Below are 20,075 nucleotides of genomic sequence, written 5' to 3'. Positions count from 1 at the left end.
AAACGATAAACCTAAACATCAAACCCAAAAAACAAATTCTCATAAATAGCACAAATGAAATACTACATCTTCAAAAAGGAGTAGGAAGGAAGTATACACTTATTTATTTCAACCTTCTTCTCAAATACCCACCCATTTAATCATCTCTGCAATTTATAAACAGCCATCCCAGCACTATGGTTGTTTCTAAATAAACTTTGCATGGTCCTGATCCAGGGGAGTGAGACCTTTACCGGAGTACCAGATTATCTGGATTATCTAGAGATGGTGTAACCAGAGAAATGGGGTTCATGCTTCCACTGACTTTAAAGACTGCATTTAGGCTGAGGTGAAGGATCTGTGCTACATTGATCTGTTTACTTCCCTCCAACTCCTCCTTTGGCCCCTCATCTGATGTATTACCTGACTCATAAATTCCATTTTAATAACTTCTCAATCTATTATTGGCATCACAGCACTGACGACTGCTCGCAGGGCCAGCCTCGACTACAGTTTGTGAAGTAGAGTCTGGTTCACTGCTTACATTTCATTACATCACATAGAGAGAAATCAGTGTTTCATTTTAAATTCAATACAGGAAACACAATATCCGGATAGCAGGATCAGATGTTCAGATATTGCTGATTGTTTTATTACAAAAGATAAACAGCCATTTAAGGCCTCCTATTCTTTGCAATGTAGAGTATATTTGAGACACTGTATTAAATTAATTAGCATATGCACTACTATATATTGCACTCAGCATTGAGTTAATGGTAAGGTCTGAATTATTTGAATTCATTTAAATGTCATTCTTTTAGGAATTAGTAGTGTTTGCTAATTATTTTCATCAAAACGAGGAAGACAACAAGATATTACCCAAGCACTGACAAAATGTACTCTCTTAGAAATGTATGAAACTGCATCATCAGCTAAGGCACAAGTTCCTAAGTGTTGGCCAGAGTTAAGTCACTCTACACAAAGCCTCTTGGATTGGAGTTTACACTGGAAATTAAGTCAGTTTTGTGACTTGCCAGTAAGTTGCAGGACTTACTCGCCAACCTCCAAAAGTGTCCTCCTGCCCTGTAGCTAAATGGATTATCACCACTTTCCTCAAAGATTTAACTAAAATCCCCTTTAAAGTTTTGGTCCTTTTTTTATTTGGAATTTGAAGCGCGCATTTCCCAGCGATGGTCCCTTCCGTGCTTCAGGCCACTGGGGCCTCATTAAACAAACTCTGGACTGGCTTAATTAATCTCATTAGGAGACTTAAACGCTTTTGGAGGGAGGGAAGGTAAGTACAGAGAGCTGGGAGCAGTGGGTTGAAACAGCACTGTGCAAAAGTACCATGTTATATTGGCAAACATTTTTTCAGTGGATGAACAAATCAAAGGCTGAAAATATGAACAATGTTGGCCCAAATACCACACTGCCCCCTTCACTACCGTCACTTCATCCTCATTGGCTTTTGTGCAGTACGCATTTCCAAGCAGAACAAGTAGCAAGTTCCCAAACTGGAATCTCTTGTTCACAGCAAATGTTTGTTGTCAGAGATGCACAATCCACTTTTTCAGGTCTGACCTGATACCAATACCTGAATTTATATCTGTCGATACCAGAGTTTGTTTTTTAAAATTCTTCTAAGTCTCTTAGAGGAAATAAAATATCACTAAAGGAAATAAAATGTCTGTGTTGAAAGAGTCCAGTGTCCAAACCACTGAAGAGCAGTCTTGTTTTAGCCTTGGCTACAGCACGTGTATGGTCTGCAGTCCCTGGCCACCTTGTGGTTTCTCCAACTGGTGAATACAGAGGCTGAAAACAAATCAACAGACTTACATATCTCAGTTTCCTACTGCATCACAAGTTCATATGATGTAAGGTGGAATAGTCCAGCTATATTTGGTTTAGCCTAAATTATCTGTTAACTAAATACACTGCAACAAAAACAAACTGAATATTCATGCAAATAAACCAAATGTATCAAACAAAAAGCAGAAAGAATAACCCAAAGGAAGGGTTCTGTATTGTTCAGTGAATAGCTTCTATCAATTTCCCCAATTCCCCAATTTTCCCTGCCTTTGGAGTTACTGTATGAATCCGTGTCATCTCCATATGTTCAACAGTTCAAAAGCAAATACGAAAGTGGGACTTAACTGAAGGAGGGGTGAAGCGCAAATTCACCCCTCCGCTTTCCAACGAAGCATGTCCCTCTCTCCTGCAGCAGCCTGCGGGTGCAGTGTGCCATATGTGCTGAGCTACGTATCTTTCTCTGTCTCACTTGCCACTCATGCGGGATGTCTGCTGTTCTCCCGGGCTTTGAGATTCTTCTTATTTGTGACCAGGCCATAGGCTGACGTCTTGATGAGAAATTATGTGAATGGAAAATATAAACTCCAAACTTATAATTCTAGAGTTGTATCCTGACTCCCATTTGTAATATATATCCAGCAATTAATTGGATAGGGAGGATTATTAAGTAAAAAGTAATAAATATTTACCTGTATTAAAACTGTGAAACCATGACAATAGAAACAACAGTATAAACATATAAAAATAGTTTTCAAAAGTTTCTTTCAATGAGTGCTATGTTGTGTTTAATTTTGTAATGTCATTTTCCATACTGTGAAATGTTGAACTGTATTGGAAAACATATATACAAAAACTTTGATGCTTCTGATTGATTTAATGAGAGAAAAGTGTCAAAAGGTCTGAGTAAGGGTTGTTTGGGTGAGCTGTATGGAGGAAGATTTCAATCCACTTGTGCCTTTCATTCTCAGGGTCCTCTTTAGCCTGGTTCACTGTTACTATTAAAATGGTGTCCTTTGCGCTACAGGTACTCGTTTGCCTGGTTCAGGGTACCCTTAATTTTGAAAAGATTTCCTCCATCTGCTGGGCCAAACGCATCTCCATCTCTTTCTGTTGTTCCTGTTCAGTCTCCAGAGCCTTGAATTGTCTAACTTCATGGGAACCTTCTCTCTTCATCTGTCCATGTTTGGGAAACTGAACCTTAGAAGGTCCATGCTGGAGGTTTGCCTCCTTTGTTTGTCTCTCCAACAGTTTTTTCATTTGCTCTACCTCTTTGTATCAGGATGTCTGTCTCCTTGACCAGTTTGAAGGTCTGCTCCTCCTTTTCTCCGGTGATCCACTGAAGCTCCAGCTCAGGGATCAGGAGCAGAGCCTGGTTGGTCTGCTCACAATAGGCCTCAACATTGGGTGGACTGGACTTGCAGGAGGTTGCTCTGCTGTCACAGTGAGCTGGAGTTCAGCCATTAATTTGGGTGCAGGCCCTCTAAATTATTTTAATTAATTCTCTATGGTAGTTCTTATCACTACGGTTGTAACTTCCCTCTGACCATGGTGTGGGGGATGCAAAGCTGATTGTATTTCTGCTTGTTGACACCACAAAGCAGAAGTTGTTTATGAAGTATTTTTATATATTCCTCAAGAACTCCCCATCCATACAACTTCACACTTAGCACCACACTTCCTGGGTCCCCAATACACCTGTCAAGGGATGAACAGCTGTTGAGATACGCAAAGCACACATATACATACAAAGAGATGTATTCCTTTAGTGTGGAGTTTGCTGGTTCACAATTGTCGTTGTGGTCACCTTTATTTTCACTCACAAGAAAAAGTTGACTTTGTTCTTTGAATTTGATTAGGTCAAGCTTGGCTCATTTAATCAACGTTTGCATTGTCCCTCTCTGTAGATGTCCCTGAAACATCTGCATCCAACCCCATGGCATTTTGTGATTCTGCCAGTAAACACTGCTCTAGTGTTGATGGCGTTAATGGCTACCATTATCTTCCATTTGAAAGAATCTGGATAGTAACAGTGTGAAGATTTTACACATACGCACACACACAGGTAGTACTTAAGTCTGGTTTGCATCTTCAGCTACATGTTAGAAGCTAGTACAACGAAAAGGTCATAGCCTTTTCCCACTGCTAGTAAAAAGGAAGAAAATCAGTGTGAAAATGTAGTTGCTTTGTATAGTTGCTCATTGCTCTTGTCTGCTTCTTTTTTCCCTGTTTTCTCTTTCTATTTGTCAGTCTCTGTCAGTATTTATAGTGCTTGCCTCTCCCTCTCTGACTCTCCTCTCTCTTCATCTGTCTGCCTGTCACTGTATTTCACTTCTTGATGCTCTGCCTCTCCCTGCAAACACTTTTACGCTTCTTCTCTCCTTTTCTCTGGCTCCCTTGTCCAGACCTGTGCAGTGCTGGACTGTTTGGCTCTAGCCGTGCCGTGGCAGCTTGATATGCAAGACATTACTGGCACATCTGTTAGCTCTTAGTGTGATCATCCGACCCCAGCCCAAGCCCCAACACCAACCATGCCACAATATCTTGCAGGAGAAAACAGTTTGGCATGTCTGTTATTGTGTCTCTTTTCATTCCTCATTTTTCACCACTTGTATTCACTCTACAGGATGCTCCTCCTATCTTGGAGCAGTGATTGAAATGCATTTTGAAGTTGCAAAGTAGTTAATAATATCTGCTTTCACTGCGGATGTTTACTCTTATACTTATTCATGTTGTGGGTTTGTGTGTGCATGTGTGTTTGCACATAGATTCTTTTGTGGTTGCTCCTCATTTCTCTTCTTCATCGCTGCCTCTATTACTAACTAAATGACTTCCTTCTAGCATTTTCTTTGTCTTCTGATCGAGATAGCAAGCATCCATTTTTATTCACAACTTCTTTTTCTAACCAATATGTCCTTATGTTACCGTGCAGACGCTGATGATAACAAAGCAGCTAACGGGCTTAGTGAGCATGGGTAACTTCTTCACATGTCAGTGCTACCATAATGTAATGGCTCTCTACCACTTCAGGCATTGCTTCCCATATGCTCATTCGCTGCTTTTTTGATCTGATTTGTGTATGTGTTCTATGCCTGTGTGTAGCTGCCTTAATTAGAATGAAAATTCCTGAATAGTCTGGCCACCAGTAGCCCAATAAGTTTTGTAATTCACCAGCGGCTTAATAAATAGATCATGATGTTTTCAAGTCCAGGTGCGACATCACTCAAATTCAACCCACTACTATTGATTTGTTGACTAAACAGAGGAGCTAATGTCTGTACAATATGTGGCATCGATGTGTCTCATCCTTGCTGTACTTCAGGATTGTAAGCTGATAGCTTGGCATTGAGAGCAGATGTCTCTACTGTAGCCTTCAGTGTTTGAAAAGGTCATTAGAGTGGGTCGCCTGAAAAAAATCAAACAGGGCATGTTTGCACATGTACAATTATGTGAGAAACAAATTAAACATGTCCTCAATGAATATGTCCTCTTTGTTTTCAGTTGCCTGTCCATCTGTTGTGGAATGTTAATGCAGCATAAATACCATAAAGATTGATAAAACAAATGGGAAGGGAAGGTGTGTAAGGTTGGGAAAGGTAGCACAGCTTGTTTTTTTTTTTGTTTTTTTTTTTTATCCCTGCTTGAAATGGAGACAACATTTGATTTCTCTTGTGTGCCGCATATGATGTCTATGCATGTCTGCCTGCCTGCCCAATATGTTAGGACTAGACAGGCTGGCATCAGTTCAGCTGCTGCATGCCAAATCCAAAAGACTCTCCGAAGCATTAATCAGAGTGAGAGATGGTCAGAGCTGTCTGTTTCCATCCCTCCACCTAATATGGTCCAAGCTAGCTGGTGAATGTCAGGGCAGCCACACTGTTTTTTCTCTAAAGCTGCCAGCAAGACTCGAGGCCAGCAGAGGACATAGATTTTGGAAGGCTTAGAGCTCAGGCTGCTGGAGGAAGGATGGGCATGCCACTGGAAGATGCAATGACATTTAAGCTTTTCATGACTGCAGGAGTATTCAATATGGTTGTTTGAAGGTGGGGACATCAGTGCTCTAAAGCACTTTTTTTGTTGTTGTTGTTGAAAATGTCCTTGTCTCTATTTGTACGTGTTGGTGTGTATGTTCCTCATGTGAGTATATCTGAAGAGAAGCTCATGCATGCTTAGTGAAGCTAAGAATACTTGCATGTCTAAGTATGTGTGGGATGGAAAGCATGGTATTGTACAAGTATGATTTGCTTTACAGGGTATTATGCCCTGACAAAGACCCTGTGCTTAAAATGTTTGATTAATTACATAGTTTTACCTTTTGGACTAGAAGTGCAACCCACCTTTTTCTTTGTTGGCACCCCCCTACACACACTTTTGGTAGTGCGCCCTGACTCTTTCCACTATGCCAAAGTGTACAATGTCTTAACAAACTGATGATTGCTTTAGGAAGTGTAGTGCTTGTATACAGCTTGACCATCACTCATGGGACAAAAGACAGAGTTTGTGTTACTGATACAATTAGAGGTATTTGATTTAGGGATGTAATGATACTGTATGTCTGTTTCTACTGTCTAAGAGGGCTGTCACAAAGTCTAATATTGGCATCAATATATTTTATATAATGCATACTTGATTCTGCTTTTTGGTTAATTTCATGTATTTTCTCTGTTCTAGCCTCATTAAAGGCTTGTTCAGACAATAGCAGACTGACAAACAACAGATGCAATGTTGAGAAACCAGGGTTATACACTAAACTCTCTCTCTTGCTCTCTTTTCTTTCTCTCTCGCAGATGAAATTCCTATCCGTGGTTTGGTTTATTGTAGTTAGCATGGGGCCAAACTTTACTTGTGAGTCAGATGGGTGAGAAATTGTGAAAGTCCGCATAAAATAGACTGTACAGTACATGCCATTTAAACAATACCCACAAACTAAATCTTGTGTTGTGCCACCTCGTCTCGTTAACTCATCTTTCAGTCTGCTCACTGTCACAAAACCAAGCTGTAAAGTATGCACCGAAAATGAGACTACACTTGGCTTTAGACAAAACATTTGATGGACAATGTAATGTTTAGAGGCCTGAGGAAAACGGCAACTGCTTTGTAAGAAAGAGCAACCAAAAAATCCAAGGAAGCAGACATGTTGAGTCGTTTTTAAGGAATTTCCAGCCCGTGAAGCCTGCTGTAGTTTAGCCTGTCCTTTTTATATTGATTTTTCTTTTTTTCTGTAGCTTTACTGCTACCAAAAGTAAGCCTCTCATGATTCCTGAAATCAATGAGTGACTAGGACATAGCTGCATGTTACCAGTTCTAACACAGAATTTTTCTAATCTCATAAGATGCAGCTTTCTTTAATATTGAGGGGTGAAGCAATTATATTGAAATATTCTTTATCACTAAACCCAGTTAATGCTCTACCCTAACTTATCCCTTGTTCTTACTTTTTGTTGAAATATTTAGTAGGGCTTCCTTTGCCTGCATCCTTGCCAGAAACCTAATTCAGATGCCCAACTCAAACACACATCCCATTAACAGAGAGAGAGAGAGAGACGCTTGAGTCTTTCTGTAAGAAGAGAGCTAGCTTAATCACATTAGATACAGCTTCCTCTCCCTGTAGTGATAAGACACTGCAAACATCCTTGTTGGATTTTAACACCTTGTAGCTCTGCTTGTAGCCTTGAACTTGCTTTGACTGGAGGCAAATTTGAGACTGTACCATGAATAAAGTGTGGCTCTTTTCATCAACAGTCATGTCATGAACAGCACAAGATGTGAGGGATGGCTGCTTAATATCTATTTGGCACTTCAACACTGATCATTTCGGTGTTAAATGCCAGTAAATAGTTCAAATCCGGCACCGGTTTAAAACGAATCACTGTAGTTCTCCTTACAGTTCACACAGCTGTGATAATTCTGACCTACTGATGACCTCCACCTCTAAAAAATGTTCTCATATGCAAGTTAACAAAGTGAAATAAATCAAACAGCCAGGATGTCACAACACACTGCTGAAACATTTGGTTCAGGGTTATTCACAATGACTGCTAACTCATGTTAAAGCCCCCTTTGCCCTTGCCATGACAATATCCTATATGTCCGTTTGATATAGTGCCGTAATGGCCGTCTTGTTGCACTACAGAATGAATAAACACCTTGTTCTGAATGAGAGTCTGATCATAATTCATGCTGGTGCTTAAATCGACACCGTGACTCACTTCCTCACTTTCCTCCCCTTTCACAGTATCCAGCCAACCTAGGTCACATTCACATTTGACTTCATTGTTATTAGCTGAATAATAAGTAATAGGTGTGCAGCCAGTGGAAAGAGTCTCTATTACTAAGCCACTTGACATCTCAACTTCACATTTGTGGAACGCTTTTATGTGAACCCCAGTCTATCCTCTCTTGTAATGAATGACACAGGGTGACTGAATTTAACAGTTCAGCATGACATACAGAGAGAAACTACCTGGCATGAAGTATCAGACGGGGAGAAGGAGAGAAAACTAGTATAATGATAAACGTGCAAAGTAGAAACCTAATCCTGCTGTGTTTCTCTGTATTTCACCAGCTGTTTTTAATACCCCATGTGCAATTAAAAGGTGCAAGTGTGAGGTCTTGCCTGTGTTAACCAATAGGAAACTGGATCTTGATTTCCCTTATGAAACACAACTAAATGCTTCTCCTACAATCTGCCATTGATGTCCTTTTTATCCTGTGTGCTTTAAAGAATCATTTCCCTCTTAAAGTGCCTGAGGCAAAATACTTTTTTTCTATTCTTGCATCTCAGTCTTCATTCATTCCTGACTAGTCCCCAGGCTTACAGTGACATAGACATGAAAAAGACTGATTAAAGGAATGATAGTCATTGGATGATAGAGCTGCAGGGGACTTGAACAGGAATGAAGAAGAATAGACCTGTCACTGTAGAGCGGTTTTATTGGAGCACACAAGAGAAAAGACAAAAACAGACAATGAAAAACAAACTTGTCGTGGAGTAATTAGACTGGCCTTGATTGACCCAATACGCTGATCATTCACTCTCTCTTGTTCCATCCATTATGTTTTCTCTATCTATCTCACACACACGTAAAGATACACTCTTCTATTTTAATGCCCCTCAATTGAAAAAATATATTAGCAGGATTATAACTTAATAGTAAAGACATTAACACATGACTAATAATGGCTTTATTAATCATGTTCTACCACTTCTCTTTCTCTCTGTCTGTGTTATCCAGTTGTCCAGCATGAAGCAGCAGCTGTGCTGTGCTTTCCCATACTCTCCTGGAATATTTTGGCCTCATTCAATACTTCACCATGCTGTCTTTGTTCAGTGTCTGTCTTCACTCAGACAGATGTCACATCCTGGCCAAGGCTTTTCTCAGCTCAGTCACAACGTGAGAGCCCAAAGTGAAAAAGTACAGAGTCTGAAACAGATGACATTGGCATTCAGCCCTAGATTACCCTTGTTTTTGGATAGTACAATGCAGATATGCTGTGGATTTTCATCTTGCATTTTTTAGAAAAGTAGCACAGAATACAGTTCATGGGTTTATTTCTAAATTTAACATGTCATGTTTCATTATGACATGACATTGCCTGAGAAAGACCTGTAGTCAGTCAAAACATCACAAACAAAGTAAAGTGAACTCTGATTCAGTATGTGGGTACTCTTTCTTTTCTAGTTCAGTTATTTTTTTGCATCCAGCACCTATCCTACTGTGGTTTGTGGAACATGGCTACTCTGTTTCATTTCATTATGAGATCGCACATCATTTGTGAATAATGTCAGGACTGGCATTCTAATGATTGTTTGTATTTAGCACGTCCTCCCTACAGCTGCCTAATGATCATCACTTCGAATATTAACCTTTGTTCCCTACCTTTCACTTTATTTACACTATACAGTGTGATTCAGTAGTATTTTATCACCACTCTTTTGTGTGTTTTGGTGCGGTTATTTGCCTCTAAGTGGCTTCTAGTTATGGCACGCCCCAGTGCGGACAGGCTGTCACACGTACTTAACACTATATTGAATTTTATAGGTCAACCGTTAACTTAGTTGAAGCAAGTTGAAAAAAGAAAACTTTATATACAAGATAGTTATACAGTTTAAGGCTACTATATACTCAACTAGTATACTCAACAACGCATCAGGGAAAAAAAGATTGAAAACAGTGCAGTGTTTCACACAAACTGTAAGCCTACATTAATGCTGCTGCTTTGCATTGTGGCCACATTGTAAATTACACTTAATTGGTTCTCAAAGCAACAGATCATAAATCTATACATCTCTGAAAAAGAAATACATCTATTAATCCAAACTTTGCACTGTAAAAATCCTCAGTAACACCCCACAGGTCTGGACTCTGATCACTCAGTTCTTTCCATGATGCTCCACATGTCATTTTTGAGTAGTTTTAACCTGAAGATTCATTCTGCTGTTTTACCTGTGTGACAGATTTTACTTTTCTTGGCTTGCTTTAGACAGAGGCCAGAAAGGAAGTTCTTCTGTAGTGACTATCACAAGCCCAAGTGTTTTGCTAAATGAAATTGACTGAAGTTAGTTAGTTAAAACTGCCCAACTCTCTCTCACTCTTTATATCTCTTCCTTTACTCTGCTCTTCTAAGTCTGTTGTTTAAGAGCACCAGCTGAAACACCTCAGTATATTGTGACTATATTATCTCTTATAAGTGAATAAAAGTATTGAAACCATGTAGAAATGGTAATGTTTGATCAATTGATTTGCAGTTTCTTTTTTGCCCTTGCGAGACTGTCCTACTGTTCTAGACTTTCAATTTGACGGCTCAGTGTTATTGTATTGATGTTCCTTTTTATGGAAATGTGATAGAAACACACCTTACACCTTTTGTGCATGCATTGGGAATATATGAGGCTTTACTCATTGATAGCACATGCCTTTAGAATATCTTTGGCAGCAAAACAGCAACACGCCTTCAACTTTCCACTGTGGCTTTTTGATAAATGTCATGTGGGCATATGCTCCATTTAAATGGTTTCTAAAACCTTCTTTTTAACACTACTTTATGCTGTTACACCTGTGTGCTGTCAAACGGATTTGGAATTGGTGGAAACAGGTGTAAGAACATGTTTCACTTTGTGATTCATATTCACACTTTTATAGTGTTATGTTTGTTGAAACTGAAACAGTTTTGATATTTAGTTAGCTGTTGTGAAGCAGGATCTTGAAACCGCTACTGACTGAATAGAATACATCCCTCTCTGGTTTTAGTCAGGTCAAAGTCAGTATGGCTGTAAGTTAGACATCATCATGGTATTCTTGTATCCTTTTCCATCTGTGGAGGCAAAAACTCCAGTTTTCTCTCCTCCACATACACAGCAGGATAGCAATTAGCTTCCCTTTATACCCCACCAGGCAACACCTAGCTGTTACATCACTTCCCAGTCTACCTGGTCTTATTTCCTAGCATCAAGCTCTTAGGTTTGGTTTATCTCTCCAAGGGATCTCCCACTAGATGCTGATGTAAGGGTAAGCTTTGGCTGCCATGATGGCTAAGTGTATAAATGGCTTTTTTCAGCTACTCTAATATCCCTGCTCACTCATTACTTTACTGCAGGCGTCTGTGAACAAGTGTAGTGAATGTTGATGGGCTGGTCAAGTGTACTTAAAGGTGTGACCAAAGGTGACTTACAGTAGAGTGTATGAAAATACAGGTATTTACAGTCTGAAAGTAAACTTGTTGTTTTTGTACATAGAAAACATTCCTGATGGACCAGCATACCATCATTTTGTATTCTCTTTGAGACAGACGGAGACAGTAGAACACTCTGTACTGGTGAAAAAATAAAATCTGAACATGTGAAAACTGAGACTGCTCTTTAAAAGTTGTTACTTTATGTTTGCATTAGTTTTGATTCTGTATTTTCACATAGTATGTTAGTGGGTGTAAAAAGTAAATTATTCTTACATGAGACAACATCAACCTCTGCGCAAGTGTGAATTGAATGTTTCATAGACTTACAGGAATTGGACATTAACCTCAAAAAATATTTAACATACTTTTACCTTTGACAATATTATAATGTTTAATTATATGTATACTGTATCTCATTGTTTTGATATTATTTTAGTCCACATGGGGGTGGCCATAAATGTAACACTATAAACTAAAGTGTTGAGTGTATCGCATTATATAAGGCATAAGTGTTACTTTTGTTTTCCACTTCATTTTGTCCCTTTTGTCTAATTCTGGCAGTATTTTATTCTGGAGTAAAGAAAAAAGGATAGAGACTCTCCTGAATCATTTCAATTGAACACATATTGTGGAGAATGTTTCGAGGCTCGTTTGGCCAGCACGCAAATACTTATGGTCGACTACCAGCTCACTGAGGTGATCTCTTTGCTGCCAAATATCTGCCTGCAGTGTAAAACAACACATGCCTTACACTGCATTCATGCCTTGTCAGCAAATTGGAAAGAATGGCAAAACCTCCCATTATTCTGACTTGGAAACGTTACCACATTCATTTCAAGATGGTACATTTCAACAGATAGATGGAAATCAAGCCTATGTTGGTCATTTGTATTGCGCGCCAGTCATTCGTCATTAACAAGTGAAGTCATATACAAACAAAACCATGTAAAGCTGCTTTTAATGACTGAAAAATATTATGTTAATAACTTATTGTGTATGCAACTGGCAGAGAAGGTGGCAGGTTTCTGCACAGTGCAATAGTTTTTGCCAAGGAGGAAATAATGTAGCTGTAAGAAATTCCCAATATCTCCAACTCGGAAGTACAACTAGGAGGCTGACATGAACCATTTTTCCCACTCAGCGGCATCTAAGTATAGTCTGTACAAGTGTTGTAAACATAGCATTATGTATTGTTACCTACCAGCGTTATGTAAGAAATCTCAGAAGACGCTTCAAAGATGTTTCCTTCAGAAGGTCCCTTTATTTCACCTGCCAGTAGCTAATATTACTATAACTTTGCTATTAATACCTAAACTGCTGTATTGGGGCGACACTGGTACCTGAATTGTGCTTCGAACTGTTTGTGCACTCCCCTCATTTTTCATCTTCCTCAATGGAGTCTACTTAGAGGGCAGAGGAACAGAGGGAGTATGGACAAGAGAGAAGAGCGCTCTGTAGGCATTGATCACAATAGAGACGATTTCAATAGAACTGAACTCACTGGCTGCATTTCCTCTGCTCTCCTTTTAGAAATGTCAAATGCCCACGCAAGCCTCTTGAAGCCTATACAACCCCCCCCACCCCCCCAAATACACACTGACATACCACGTTAGCAATGCTACGGGCTTCTGTGTAAATGATCTTCCTACACACACTATCTCCTGCTCTCAGAGTGTGTGAGAGTGCTTGAAGCGAGCTGAGCAATAATGGGATGCGAGCTCTACCTTTTTATGGCTTGAAAATCACTATCATCGCTCTCATCCTTAGCGTTTAGTCTGTCATCACTGCTGTCTTACTTTAACAAAAACCCTTCAGAGCAGTTTGCCTCCATTTTTCATTTTTTTGTATTGTAGTCTGAGGATCATGATGTTAAGTATATGTTCAATTTCAGACTGTTCATAGTATCTGAATTGGATTACATTATTTGTCACTGAATATGTAAGGATACGTGTTATGTAGAAAAGTATGGTGTGATGGTGTGCATCGGATATCAGCAGGACAAAAGCTTTGTTCTGTGTGGCAAGTTTGACACAAAGCATCAGCTTGACATTTATTCTGATGAGACTTCATTATAATTATAACATTTTCTAGCCATTAGTAACCTCTAGCCTCTATATAGCCTACTGCATTATCCAGTATGTAAAGTAGAGGTTGTCATAGAAACAGAGTAATGCTACATTTGATGACACATTATATATAAAAAATGTTCAGTAGACTTAAAATTGAAACTTTATCGGTTCAGTTGTGTTGTTTACAAAATGCTTTGCCTTTGCAGCGTTTCGAGCCCTGTATAATAATCCAAAGTATTTAGTAGTTTATTGTAAATCGTGCAGGAACCAGTGTTTAACTTTGAATCAAATTTTAACCTTTCATTTATTACATTTGTAACATACTTGTCCTAAAGTAAGAACCACTAATAATGTGGTATTTCTTCTCTGTTTTACTATGTTGCACTTTGTTTGCAGACATTCTTATTCTTGTAAAGAGGTGATATTTTTGTGTACTTGAAGTTGCTGTCATATTGGAAATAATTATAATACTCCCACACCTTCAGTGCCACACAAGACACAATAGTGCTGCACTTGGGAGTTCATTATTGTCTCTGTGTAGCCCATAAACTAAAGGCCAAGGCGTTTAATTCTTACAGTATGCATCTCTTTTTTTTTTGTCTCCATTCTCTCCTTTTCCCAAGATGTGGCTAATGGCAGTACAGGCTACAGGCCTCCTCCCAGGACCAAGGAAGTGGTCATCAATGGTCAAACAGTCAAGCTGAAATACTGTTTCACCTGCAAAATCTTCAGACCGCCACGTGCCTCGCACTGCAGCCTCTGTGACAACTGTGTGGGTGAGTGAAGGATTCTCTGGATGTGAATTTGGGTAGATGAAATGTGGGTCGTATTTGGCTCATAGTGTTTTTCAGTGTTCTGCATTCTTCTTCTTCTTCTTTTTTTAACCACATTCATTTTGATGCATCTGTATAATAACCATAAATAGTCCAAGCCATTCTCTATCCTTTCTGTCCATATGCATTTCAATAAGAGGTCAATAAACGGTTAAACTTCTGCATCTGACAAAAGAATATACAAGCACACAATTCATGTTTAATCTGATGCTGTAAAAAGGTAATTTATATTTGAGAACACAAGCCAAGCTAAATGTTTAGTTTGCGATGCAAACCTACAGGGAGTATACAGTACATATGCTTGAGGAATTGGCATTCGTACAGAGGAGCGGGAGAGAAGATTTACAGCAGAAAAGACAGAAAGAAAACCAAAATGAGAAGCAGTGTTCATGGTTGAGGTTTTCTTTTTTCTCAAGCACATATTCTGTCCCAGGAAACAGTGAAAAGCAGCGACAAGCAGTCACTGAAAGACAGAGAGAGACATATACAGAGACGTATGTGTCTGAGTCTCTCTCATCAGGGTTTTTGTTCTACTCGTGCCGTCGAAGGCAGCTCCTTCTTTCACTGTCCATGATCTGACAGAAAATCTAGGAGACAAAGATGAGGAAGTAGTAAACAGAGGAAGAAAAGATGCGGAGGTGGTAATCAGATGCGGCAGATGCACACTGGCAGGAAGAAGGACAGGCTGGCAGACGATCACAATGATGGGAGAGCATTTAGTCTCATAAACAGGCCATGCATGTCAATACACATTTAAAGTGGATGGACAAAATCAGATATGAAATTAGTCAGGCTCAATTTGTGACTAAAATATATTCCCTTAATTCATATAGTGATATGAGGAGATGACAAGATCAAGTAATCAAGAGTTAAACCAGTACAATTGCAAGAGATGCTCGGCAGACGTTTTCAGTCCAAACATGGACACTGTAGTTTTGTGATCTAATAAATCCAAATCCTTTAGTATGAGGTATAAAAATATGTCTGGATCATAGGTGTGAGTGTATACACAAGCAGATGGGAGGAAATGAAGAATGAGAAACACAGTTTGACTGTCCAGACTGCAGGTGGGTGGGAGTGATGAATGTCAGTTGTAACTCATGTCTCTTCAATAAGAACTACTATCCAGCTCAATCTCAACACATCCAACATGGTTTCAATCTCCAATGTGAAATCTGGAGTTGGGGTCATTCCAGAGTTCATTGTGAAGATTCAGAGATAAACTGTGAATAAGACCAGTTCAGCATACAGGGAACTGGTATTTTTCAAACTCTGTTTTGTTTGAAACACTGCTTTTTGTATGTGTATGTTTGTTCAGTAACTAGGTATGGTTTCTAAGTCTGCAAGGATCAGTATTAGTAACTGTTTGGACCGACTCTTAAACTGGAAACTGGGGGATCACATTGGCAGTGAAAAAAAGCTACTGTCTGACTGCTTCCCCCGTGTGCGTCCCTCTCTCTCTCTCTCTCTCTCTACCTCTACCTCTCTACCTGGTGCTGTAAATGCTAGCGGACTAACAAGCTCTTAAATAAGCTAGCAGCCAGAATGGATAGGGCCTCCTTAGTGGATGTGGATGATATGAGTATGACGGAGTCACTTGCTTTTTAAGAGGGTTATCCAACTGGGAATGATAGAGGAGAGCCTTATAAGAGAAAATAATTATTAAACGCACACACACACACACCACTTCCCTTTCCTTACAGTCCTACCTTTTTTCCTTTCACAGTGGGCTAAGGCAATCTGTTTATGTTTCAATTCCAGTTTTATTTAGATGTCAGCATCATAAATATTGATGCTTATTTATGTGTGGACAGAGTGTTGTGATTTTTGTGAAGTGATATTTGGTCCGTCATATTTGTGTGTGTGTTTAATTAGAGGACATCAAATGAAGCTTTGATGATGCTCTTGGGGATATGATGTTATGTAATCAGACAATAAAACACATCAAAAGACTGGCACATAAGTGAGTATATATTATATAACTGAGAAGACTTATAAGAGTTTCAAGCTGTTTGTTTAAGTTGAAAATTATTCATCAGTCAGCTGCCACCCCTGATATTATTGTGTGTTACGCTTTGGTTGTGATGGTTTTTTATCACCATTAACCTTTCCTGGTTTAAATTGTATCTAAGACATGAGATCAACACCCCTCTCTTGTTTTCTGGAGTACCTTCACTTAACTCTTATAGTTGTTCAATATCAGTATAACTCCCAGTATAGTGGAAAAAACAGTCTGTCTTGTCCTCTCCCAGCAAGGCTGATCACTAAATATTAAGTGACGGTTGACTAGGCTGTGGTAATAATCAGATTTGACCAGTAGTAGCTGTCCCCTTTCATCCACTGGCTGGAGGCTGTGTTACTGAGACTGCGTTACACAGACACATTTCAACCCGGCATTGATTAATGAAGACAAAAGCAGGTCATTTCACCTCACTAAACAAATAATGGCTCTGATTAATTAGTTAAGTAACTACCACTGTGCACAGCTAGAAGTCCACACTCACAGATAGGACTTTGGAGCCAGGGCTGACTAAATAACCACACTAACAATAAACTCTCCACTCTTTGAGCAATCAGTGAAATGATAAGTGTGCAGTGTGAATAAATTGCCACTCGCTAATTAGAATCTGAAAGTATTTCCCTGACAAGTAGCTGATCACTGCTGACTGCACTCAGATACATACAGATATTTAGTGTTTTTAATATATTGCAGCACAAGTGAATTCCAGACATTTTATTCATGCTTCGCTCCTCTGTGTTACACAATAATGCTTTGTTCACTTCCACAAAGTTGCACACTCTGAACTAAGGTGGCTGACAGGCTCTTGTTAGTGTTAACATATTGTAAAACCTCTCATTCTGCTGCATGATCTCTATGGATGGCACACAGCAGTCTGGACAGCACTTTTTTATATTGCTTCAACACTTCCTATTTGTCTTCATTTACACTTCCTCGAACATTCTTAAATTGAGTTTTCACTGGAGGCACTTCATCTGTTGACCCAGTATTTCTTTAACCCTCTCAGCCTCTCACAGTCTCACAGTGACAGTAGGAGCTTTTCAGCCATACACAGTCATGTTGGCCAGCCAGTAACTTTTATTAGCTAGTTGATATAAATAGCCAGCTTGCACTATTTGAAAAATGTGTATATTATGCCAAGAACCAGAGGGACAATTCACTGCTCTCCTAATTTCCCACAGATCTGAACTTGCACAGTGTGTTTATATGCACTGGAGTAACTTGGTTATTTAATATAAATGAGAAACCTGATTTACTTAATTGGGAATTAAGAAAACCTAGATTTCCATGCTGGAACTAATGATGATTTGCATAATTGATTAAGCTGGAGATCATTTTCTCAATTAATCAGTTGGTTTATAAAACACCATAAAACTAGAGCATAAGGTAGTGCCTTCAGATCTCTTATTTTGTTGGACATGCAGTCCAAAACCCCAAAAAAATTTAACTATCATTTCAGACTAAGAAAATCAACTAATTATCATATTTCAACACACAAAAATCTGGAACCATCATATGTTGTGCATTGTTGCTTTAAAAAAAGGACAGCTAATGAATTTAATCAACTAATTGTACTTAACTGTGCTTCTGATGGGATTTCCTCTGGACTACATGTACATGACCTCCTGTGACAGCAGTGTAGCGGGATGAAAGGAAAGACCCATAACTGTGTGTCCTTGTATCTAAAATAATAATCTTACTCTCTCCCTCCATCTGTCTCTCTCTGTCCATGCAGAGCGTTTTGACCATCACTGTCCCTGGGTGGGGAACTGCGTGGGAAAGAGGAACTACCGTTTCTTCTACATGTTCATCCTCTCACTCTCCTTCCTCACCATCTTCATCTTTGCCTTTGTCATCACACACATCATTTTAAGTAAGTAGCTAAAGGGGAAGCAAGAAAAAAGGAAATGTGCTCTCAGGCATGGCACACACACACACAAACATAGACACACACTCCTCCTGGCTGTGTTCTTGGTGTGTTTCAAGCCAGCAGGTTGTAAGTGGGCGTTGTGAAAACTGCAACGTTCTGGCTTGTTACCATCTGTCCAGCTGGGAGCAAGCAGTGGACTGATGGGCACCCCAACAGTGTATGTTTGTGTGTGTTATTCCGTGCATAAATGACAGAATTAGCGTATCAATGTTGCACCGGGGAAGGAAATATGTGCTCCGATGAGCTGCTAGAAAAACTGTAGTGCTAATTAATAGTTAGGTGTTTTGAACCTTTGATTTGAACTGTTCAGCGTTGTTTTTGTTCAGTCTGCGTGCTGTCAGATGTGGGGAATAAGATATCACAGCAGTTTGAATTCTTCGATTTTAAGTTAGAGAACATCAGTTATTCATTGTGATAAAACCTGCTTGACATTTCCAGTGCTTCAAACCAAAAGGTGATTACAGTGCTAACTTCAGGTGCTTCAATCTCACCTTTTTTATCTCATTTATTCAGTTGAACATTCATTTTCTAAACACTGCACTCTGTGAATGCTTCTGATTTTTGCACTGCTGTAATTTAAAAAAACGATTCTCATCAATGTGGCTGATTGGAGCTACAGAAATGTCTCCTACAATCGCATAGCTGGCCAACATTTATTTTAGGTCTTTCCTGTGGCTCCGTCCTCCTACTCATCACAGATAGAAGTTAAATTGGAGTGTCAGTTTAAGTGAGCACGCTCTGCTTAGCTGAGTTCATCTTGTTTTGACACTTAAACTTTAACCAAGAAAGTGCCTGCAGCAGGTAATGGCCTACAGAGTGTGTAGTATCCAGGTTTTGATACAAGCTTCTACATTCAATGTTACTTAATGCTGTTATACACCGTTTTGTGATTGGTCTAATGGAAACCCTGCCTTTCTTTTTCTACAGGCTCCCATCGAAGTGGGTTCCTTAACGCACTTAAAGATAGTCCTGCCAGATATCCTTTCATTTAAGTCTGACATTTGGGATTTATTGAAGAATGTGTGTCCTTTTTTCTTAGTGTGATTGTTTGATTATTGCTGCTTACTGTTTGTTTTTCTGTATCCAAAGTTTTTCTGTCACTCCACTTTGCATGGTTGCAAAGTTTCAACTTGACCCAGACTAACTTCCCCAACGATGGTGCACATAGGTCATTCTGTAGGTCAGAATTAATTCGCATGACATGCCTTTGCAAACCATTTCCATCTATTGCACTTGCCATTTTCTACAGAGTTCCAGTACTTGCATGACTGGTGCTCGTCTGATTAGTCCTGTTCCATCGGGCTAACACAGCACGCAAAGGCAGCTCCTCTCTGTCTCTGTCAATTGATTCACTCTTTCTTTGATTTCATCTGGCTCTGAGTTTGCACCCCTCCCTCTTCAGAGATGCTGTGTGAGTGAGATTAGAAAGGAGAGTGTGCGTGTGCGAGACGTCTTAAGCCACAGCTGTTACAAATACCCTTAAGTCAGTTTATTGTCTCAACATCAGTGAAAATCATGTGGCCTGCGGTAAATCCACACCGAGCAAAATGTTATTTGTCATTGCAGGAAGGTTTAGGGTTGCACGCCATTTGAACTCTCGCTTTTAGCTGTAAATCCAACCAGTGAAGGTAGAAAGCAGTCACCTCACATCATAATTCAAATTTAATGTCTTTTCCCCATCAGACTTTTTGCTTCTGAAGTGTATTTGCCCTTTTAACAAAGAACATTTTTGACTATGTACTGCAGCCTAAATCTTCTGAAAA

The 20,075-nt window shown here is 39.4% G+C and overlaps 1 protein-coding gene across 2 annotated transcripts in view; it reads left to right on the top strand.

Annotated features, from left to right (window-relative positions):
• The window catches only part of LOC134000598 (palmitoyltransferase ZDHHC14-like), a 47,902-nt gene that overhangs the window by 17,418 nt on the left and 10,409 nt on the right, over positions 1 to 20,075 (top strand). For both annotated transcript variants that reach the window (XM_062439988.1, XM_062439987.1), the window contains exons 4-6: positions 14,153 to 14,305; positions 18,118 to 18,255; positions 19,240 to 19,288. In XM_062439988.1, the coding sequence (XP_062295972.1) occupies positions 14,153 to 14,305; positions 18,118 to 18,255; positions 19,240 to 19,288 (340 nt within the window). The remainder of the gene's footprint in view (positions 1 to 14,152; positions 14,306 to 18,117; positions 18,256 to 19,239; positions 19,289 to 20,075) is intronic.

Source organism: Scomber scombrus, chromosome 19, assembly GCF_963691925.1.
Source record: "Scomber scombrus chromosome 19, fScoSco1.1, whole genome shotgun sequence".
NCBI lineage: Eukaryota > Metazoa > Chordata > Actinopteri > Scombriformes > Scombridae > Scomber > Scomber scombrus.
This window is presented reverse-complemented; position numbering and strand designations above follow the sequence as displayed.